At 37.9% G+C, this 8,223-nt stretch overlaps 1 protein-coding gene across 2 annotated transcripts; it reads right to left on the reverse strand.

Moving 5' to 3' along the window:
- Positions 1 to 439: 439 nt before the first annotated feature.
- On the reverse strand, positions 440 to 7,916 carry nmi (N-myc (and STAT) interactor). Of its 2 annotated transcripts, none has more exons than XM_040026549.1 (9): positions 7,707 to 7,916; positions 7,548 to 7,610; positions 6,193 to 6,351; positions 5,979 to 6,095; positions 5,223 to 5,394; positions 4,307 to 4,413; positions 3,008 to 3,194; positions 2,769 to 2,872; positions 440 to 1,390 (listed from the first exon to the last, which is right to left on the reverse strand). In XM_040026549.1, the coding sequence occupies exons 1-9, from the start codon at positions 7,743 to 7,745 to the stop codon at positions 1,181 to 1,183; spliced, it is 1,158 nt and encodes a 385-aa protein (XP_039882483.1). In that variant the 5' UTR covers positions 7,746 to 7,916; the 3' UTR covers positions 440 to 1,180. The 2 variants fall into 2 exon arrangements, with proteins under 2 accessions (XP_039882483.1, XP_039882397.1); XM_040026463.1 differs by having other exon boundaries at positions 7,548 to 7,613; positions 7,707 to 7,914.
- Positions 7,917 to 8,223: the final 307 nt, after the last annotated feature.

Here is an 8,223-nt window from a genome sequence, read left to right on the forward strand (position 1 = left end):
TGTGTAATGAAATGTGATATATTAACATTTACTCACAATGAACCTAGTCCATGCACGATCTTGGAATGTGGGAGGAAGACAGAAGCCTACTAATAAGAAGGTTGGTCTGCATGTCAGATATCCATGGACAAGATACTAACCCCAAGTTGCTTCCAAGGCATCCACTGGAATATAAATGTGCATGAATGTTGGAAAGAGCTTAGAAAGACGTTCTTGTATGAATGGGTGAATGACTTTGAGTGGTCAGTTAAAGCGCTATATGAGAAGCGGTCCATTTACCATTTACAGAGGGAACAGTGGTGTGAGGCAACAACTAATAATGTGCTAATGATCATGCTGCCCAGCCAGGAGCCACAATAAAACAACACGTGACTCTGGCAGCAGTGCTAACACTGTGGTTACCAATGCAGCTGCCACAACATAACAAATATAACTCATGTTACTGTTTCAGGATTCATTAACTTTATTAAGCACAGCATAGAAGACAGTTGAGGCACTAGTTCAAATTGCGAGGATTTTCTTTTTACACAGGATGACGGTGTGTCTGAAAGCTTCCTTTGCAGGTTTATAGAGCTAAAAAGGGCAAGCCAACTAGCTCAGAGATAGCTGTAATAAAACTGCAGTTCTCACCTCTCAAGTGGTAATTTACCAACAGAAAATATCATGTCATCCAGCGCATTACACGTTTGTCTTCTGACATCCCAGATTTACAGTTAGTTACATTAACTAAAGGAAATACAATTTTCTGACTAAAATAAGTGATTAGATAATGAGATGTGAGGCTTTCAGCCTACTATCAGCCTACTACCCATCCCAGTGTTTACATGTTCTTATAAGTAGTACTGTCTTTGTGTAGGTTGTCATTAATTTTACTGACTGACTGCATAAAATATCACACAGGTTCTTTTTCAAGTGATATTCAGAATTTCTTGGTTTTATCTTTTAACATAACTCAAACACCCCCCAACTTTACCACATGGAAGATTGTAATCAAATGTATTAAATGCACAGAGATAAAGTATCGTCCCGATTAACCCAGCAGGAGAGCAAATAAATGAAATCTCTACAATGTATCACTTCAGGTTGAGCAAGACATTTGGAAATGATTAGAAATATACTTTAATACAGGTGGAGCTCGTCTTACATGTCCTATATGTATTAGAGGACAGTTCATGGTGGTTCACAGACTGTCGTCCTTCTCCTCTGTGCTCTCACAGAGAAAGGCCTGCAGGACTTTCGGTTTAGCGATGTACTTGATGCTCTCTATTTCACCACCACTGTTGCTGGGCTTCTGAAAATGGATTTCCAGATGGTCCTGGAGGTCTTCCTCATCAACCATGTCCTGAATGTCATCCAGGAGGATGGTTCGCTTCGGACAGCCACAAAAGGTCTGAAATAAATCATAAAAATTTGCTTTATTGTTGCTCTGCAAACTTTTAACAACTTTTACAACAACACACACAAGTTTTATAACAACTTGTGTGTGGGGGTGGGGGGTGTCGTTAAGACGTATTCATGTAGGCGCGTGTGTATTTGAACACATAAGAAAGCCCGCTAACACTGTTTTTCTACAGACTTAGTAATTGCAAAAAAATTTAAAAATGCAAATACTGACACTTACATGTTATAATATAATATTTCTATAATTATATGTTTGTTACAAGTTGTGAAATAATTACATATTTTTGTCAGAGAATAATTATTTTACTATAGCCATAATAATTATGTATTATGAATGTTTTAAGTCATAATACACAATGACTATGTAACAAAAAAGGCTTTTAAATTTAAAGAAGACTTGCAACTGCCAGTGTTAGTCCTCACTGTCATAGTTGACACACCCATAGTATCAATTTCAAAATCCTACGCCACCCTGTTCTCAAGTTATGGCATTTCAGAAAACTTGATCTCTGACCTTGACTTGATGTCTCGGTCACTAAGATTTAAACTTGGTAGCCGCACCTGTGGTGTGCGTAACACCCCATCAGCTCTCAATACAACTTAAAAATCCTCAAAAAACAAATACCAAGATAGCTTGAAGTAAAATATAACTATTTTTTTTAGAAGTATTCTTGTTTCTGTTAATCTGAAGGCAACTGAATGCAAAGTTTTATACCAGTTAAGCATTTTTAGTGCTAAAGTGAAATAACTATCTTTCATTAAACTTGCATGGATGCATTTACATAATTGCAAAAAGACACAGCCTCCCTAAATGTAGAGGTTTTATTGGATAATGTTAATATTAAAATAAACAGGAAAAATTTCTCCATATGTCTCTGTTGGTGAAATTTTAAGAAATTAGTTTCATGACACGTTGTGGATTCTGACGACTAGGCTAAGTAAAAGAAAGGAATTATCCAGCAGCAATGGCTATTTTGTTAATTGAGTTAGTGATTTCTATTAGTAGCATGACCTTTAAAGGTATGTGGGGTTTGGTAAGTATAGTTTTCTGAGTCATAAATACATTTTTTTTTATATTTTGTATTTTGAAAAATAAAAAGGTTTGAAAGAGTCAGCTTGGGAATTAAAGGTAAACTGCCAGTGTGGGGCCTCTCTGCGTGGGCCCCTGTGTGCTCCAACAGTCCAAAGGCATGCACTGGTGACTTCAAGGAGACTCCCGGTCTAAAATGTGAGCATGAATGTTGCCTGTGTCTCTGTGTTAGTCCTGCAACAGACTGGCAGCCTGTCCAGTTAAATTTTGTACAAGTGATAAATTGTGCTTTTAACTAAGTTAACAAAGTGCTTTTAGTCTCAGTGCTGTAACTTACCTGAAATCTGCGCAGCTGGTATTCGTAAATAGGTCCAACCTGCACCTTCACCTCAGTGTCCAGCTCTACGTCGTACCTTCCCCTCAGGACAAGGCTCTCAGTAACTGCACACAAATGCACATACATTTGAGCATTAACATACTTAGCTTGGCTACAACTATTGTAATGATACAGAATAACTTAGAACAACTAACTAAGAATAATGTGTAATGTCGCACAATTATCTTATAGAGTTTTACCTCCAGGTTGGAGAAATGTGACACACCCAGTCCCGGTGTTCTTGTCATACTCCACTTTCTCCACCTCTCCTCCTCCTCTACTGGGCCTGGAGAAACTAATTTCCAGTCGGTCTTTCATTCTCTCTTCTGGCATGACATCAGGGACGTTGGAAACTTTCAGCTCCTTTCTGGAAACGTCAAGGTGGACCTACATCGGTGTGAACACACACTGTTTACAGGGTGTTGATCATTACAAAACAACACTCAGTGTAACATAGTCCCCCAGCAGTCTACACCTATTGCAGCATAACTAAAGGAGGAGTCAGGGTCACCTGGTCCAGCCCTAACTATATGCTTTATCCAAAAGGAAAGTTTTAAGCGTAATCTTAAAAGTAGAGATAGTGTCTGTCTCACAAATCCAAAGTGGGAGCTGAAGGTTCTGCCTCCCATTCTCCTTTTAAATGTCCTAGGAACTACAAGTACACCAGCAGACTGAGAGCAAAGTGATGTACTTTGGTATATGGTACTATGAGGTCTTTAAGATAAGTTGGGGCCTGATTATTCAAGGGTTTGTGAGGATTTTAAAATTATATATATATATATATATATATATATATATATATATATATATATATATATATAAAAAAATTATAAGTGGAAGAAAGCAGTCCTATATATCCGTTTGCTGACCTCATGCTTTGAGTTTATTATTTTTGTTTTATTAATTATTATATTTACTGTACAGTATGTTCTTTATGTTGTCACTTAGGTTTTCATATTCCAGCTTAATTTTCCATTTTCTGGATATTAGGTTGTAGTTCTAGTTGTTGTTTGTCCCAGGAGGTCATTTTTCCTGCTCTTTTGTGTTCTCCGTGTCAAGTTTACGTTCCTGTGTTCCTTGTTTAGTTACTTCCTGTTTTAATTTGTTAATTCTGACCCTGCCGCACACACATACACACACACACGCACAGAAGGCCATATTTTCCATGGGAATGACTCAGGATGGATCTAGTTCTGTATTGTTAGGGTCTTAACTAAAGCCAAAGTTTTTTGGCTTTAGTTAAGAAGTATTTTTAGGAAAGTATTCTCTGTGTGTCATCACAGCAATAAGTAACCCTGGAGAGGTGTACTGTCTCACTCCTACTCTGTGGACAGATTTTAATGACCTGACAGTGTTACAACTGTACAAACTATAGACAGGAAACTAGAGACACAGTCAACATAAAAAATAAGGCTCTAGTTGCTTTTTCATTTTGAAACATGAGGCTTCATTTTCTAACTGAAGCATAAAAAACCCGATGATACTGTTGCAGCATCTACCTCAAACTTCACAGCAGGATCCATGGTGATTCTTCTCGGCTTCACGTCCAAACTGCTGTTCTCACAGGACACAGAGCACTTGGCAATTTTCAGGATCTGGCGAGCCACTGCACACCAAGAATATGACAAAAAGATGTGTATCATTTGCAGTTGTACTGAGAACTCCATGTTGTAAGGTCTGAGTCATGATCGGGTTCATTTTGACATGCTAAGCAGGTTGATCACAGAATAATCTGTCTAGGTGTAGTATAGACACACTATGATAGGCTGACATTGTCTCTTTATTCTTGTCTCTCAAGTGTTTGATTTTATTATAGCTGTTGTTGCAGAGATTTTTGATCTGATCTTTTTATGCTGACATGATGTACGTTAAACTAAAGAGATGAACATTCGTGTGGCAGTTTCAGATACGGTCCCAATCAAACGTTTAAGACCACTTGGAAAATGGCATAAAAATCATAATTTGCATGGTTGGATCTTCACAAGGTTCCAATTAGAGCTACAGCATGCCACAAGAAGCCATGGGAGTGAGACAAAACATTTTCTTGAGCATGAAATGTACTGAAAATAACGCTTAAAGTGAAACAGGCTGTTTTACAGCTGATCCAAAGTTTACGACCACACCTCCAAAAAACCCATCTGTCTGTCTTCATTTAAATTGCTCTTTTCAGGTGATATTAAAAATAAGAAATCATAATTTCATATTTAATATCTGAAATTGAAATTCTGTTTTTTCACTTGAGCATTTAACTGTCTTGTATGTGTCTTTTTCCAAGTGACAGTGCAAACTGTCATTGTATAAATATCTTACACAGCAAAGCATGGAAAACCATGAGGACTCCTTATTTTTGGTTTTATTAACATTAACATAAGTAAGAATGAACCATATAGAGTACTGAAGTCAAATGACGTCTACCTTTCTCCTCCTCAAAGGTGATGAGAGCCTGTCCTCCCTGCAGAAGCACAGCAGCTCTCTGGCTGATGGTAAACACTCCTCTGATTGGCTGACTGTCCTCGTCACCCTCTTCCCTTGTCTCTTTATTCTGAGAAATAAATTTCACCTCTGTGTCTGGGATCTGGGCGTAGATCTGGACAGATGGGACAATACAGAGTTACAGGCCGTTATCTGTTTCAATGTGTATACAGCTGTGGTCAGGCGTTTGTGTCCACTGATCAGGAACATGAATGTCACAGTTTTATTTGGGGCCGTGAACTGCCTTTCACAGGGTGGAATGACTGTAGAGCATAGCTCTTGAAGGAATTTTAAAAACAGGGATTGGATGCACAAGTTTGAATTGAATCCACACACACTCAAAAGAATATATACGAGCCTGTACGTCTATGCAGTATCTCACAAAAGTGAGTACACCCCTCACATTTATGTAAATATTTTGTAATATAGTTTCATGGGACAACACTGAAGATATGACACTTTGATACAATGTAACAGTCTACAGCCTGTATAACAGTGTAAATTTGCTGCCATCTCAAAATAACTCATCACAATGCAACTTGCTAAGAGACATCTGGATATGTTTGGTGATGTATTTATAAGATTACTTTTGGATTTTCCATGTGTGGAAATCCCATAATTACCATCACATTAATGCCCGTGATTAGTGTACGTAAATGTGAGCAGATGGACAGATCTGAAAGTGTTCCTGGTTTTCACCTTGAATTTCTGCTCTAACTTGCGGGACTCTGTCTTCTTAGCCTCCAGTTCATCCTGACATCTCTTCAGTTTCTCCAGCAAATCTTGATTGTATCTAGTCAGCTTCTGGATTTCATCCTATGGAAAAGAATAAAGTGGAATATTTGGTGAGAGTTATGTACTCTCAGTTTCTCTGAGTGTAGTGTAGATGTTACACAGATGACAATAAGTGTACCTGAACTGTTCTCATGCTTTCATTAAATTCATCCTGGGTCTTCTGTTGGTTTTTGACACAAGCGTTCATCTCCTGCTGTGCATTTGTCTTGGCATCATCTTCCGTCAGCTTTTCCAGTATCAGCCTGGCTTTCACATCATCCGCTTTTTCGAATCTAGCCTTTAAGAGCAATAGGTGGTGTTCAGAGAGAATACAACTGGAGCTGTGGGCAGTCTACAAAGAGACTACAAGCTGCTCAAATAAAATTATCCTCTCACTGACAGATATTTAAACATGGCCAAATATACTCAAGTCATTCTGAATGATATAATACCACTGCTGGTAAGTAAGAAAAGTACAGAACTGGAAGAGAAACAAAGCTTTACTTAGTTTTTGTCTTTATGAGGAAAAAATGGAAGAACTGAAGCGTTTATATAAATTTGATATAAATTTAAAAGAGAAATCCTAAACAATGTTGTGCACTTGACTCACTGATGAAACTCAGTATTCGTGCTGCATCCCCCTGGTGTTGTATGCCTGTATTTTAGTTGACATTAACCTTATGTACCTTTATTTATTTTCTATATAAACAGGTTCCTGAGCAATCACTAATCAAGATATGTACTGATCATTGCAATTGTGTAGGTTTCACAAGATAATGGTTCTGCCCTTTACAAACTATGACCAATCTTTCCCCCCAAACAAAAGACTAAAACAGTGTTTATTCATTTTTGGTTGTGCTCACTTCACCTGCGCTTCGTTTGCTAAAGTGTGAGCCATCAAAATAGTTTTTAGTTGAGCAAATATAGACCTACGGAATGTTGCCTGAGCCCATTCCGTCTGACTTTCACTTGCTGAAATGAGCTGCTTTATGGTTTCTCCCTGTTTACTGCAAACTGCATCTTCTGTGCAACCAAATATAAGTAACCATTTAACTTTAAGCTCAAATGCGTAAATAAAATGTATCCAATGATGTCTCAATGCTAATAAATGTATATCAATGAAAATAATGACATCTATTATAATATGGGCATTTAGATAGATTCTCTCAGGCTTTTCAGTCTAGTACGTTTATTTGTAGAACATACTTCCGGACTTGCATTCACGATGCAGGATTGCATCTCGACTTAAATAAGAGATCTGAGAACTGTAATTACTATTTAAATCACTCAGATCACTCACAGTACTCAGTAAACAAACCACCTTCTTCTATAAACGGAGGATGAAGACACTTCCGGCTGAGCAGTTGTCAGCTCTCTGCGTTTTCTCATAAATTTATTCTGACGGTCGTGAACTTATTTTACTATTGAACTAAAACGCTGCGCGACTTCACACCTGAAAATGGAAAATGTAGTTCAGCATTAGTTCCGGCCTACCTTCCATTCCTCCAACTCTCGCCTGGCCTCCTTTAGTTCACCGTCTTTATCCAGGCCTCCTTCCTTCTGCCAAGAAAGAAAGACATCGTTAACTGTGGAGCACTTGTTTCTTCCTAGACGGGCTAAAACAAGCAAACAGACGAACAGATTATTACTCACCTTATCATTTAGCGATCGACTGCCGAAGACCTCAGCCATGATCTGATTGACAGAAAAGAAACAGATATGAAAACTTCACTTAGTAGCTACGATCCAAAAATCAGCCAGCTGTGGCTGCACTGCCTCTTTTCTGTCGAAGTCAGAAAAAAACAAAGTGCCCCTGTTGTGCGGCAAACAGCTCCAAATCAAAAGTGAAAGTTACAGCCTGGTGTGACGAGCTTCCCGGTATGGAAGACCAACTGCGACAAAAGTTCACAGTTAAACAAATAAATTAATAAAAACGGCTCGTGTGTGTGAGAAGCTACTGATTCTTTAGATAAAGGACAAAACATGTTCGCCAGATAACACGCAATTTTCTGGCTAAAAATTTGTATAAAAGTCTTAACCCAATTAATTATACAAACAAATAAAAGCAATGTTTTTACAAAAAAACCCAAAACGATTTTACTTATTTTTTGTACATGTATTTTATTTTAAATGTGTTACCAATATGTTACTTAAAGAATCCATAGACGGG

Source organism: Simochromis diagramma, unplaced genomic scaffold, assembly GCF_900408965.1.
Source record: "Simochromis diagramma unplaced genomic scaffold, fSimDia1.1 OVJJ01000322.1, whole genome shotgun sequence".
NCBI classification, from domain to species: domain Eukaryota; kingdom Metazoa; phylum Chordata; class Actinopteri; order Cichliformes; family Cichlidae; genus Simochromis; species Simochromis diagramma.

Coding starts and splice junctions, on each gene's coding strand:
- nmi (XM_040026463.1), bottom strand. CDS start 7,745: ATGGCTGAGGTCTTCGGCAGTCGATCGCTAAATGATAAG. Junction 6,096..6,192: donor AAAGCATGAGAACAGTTCAG/GTACACTTATTG, acceptor TCTTTTCCATAG/GATGAAATCCAGAAGCTGAC. Junction 4,414..5,222: donor CACCTTTGAGGAGGAGAAAG/GTAGACGTCATT, acceptor CTTGGTGTGCAG/TGGCTCGCCAGATCCTGAAA.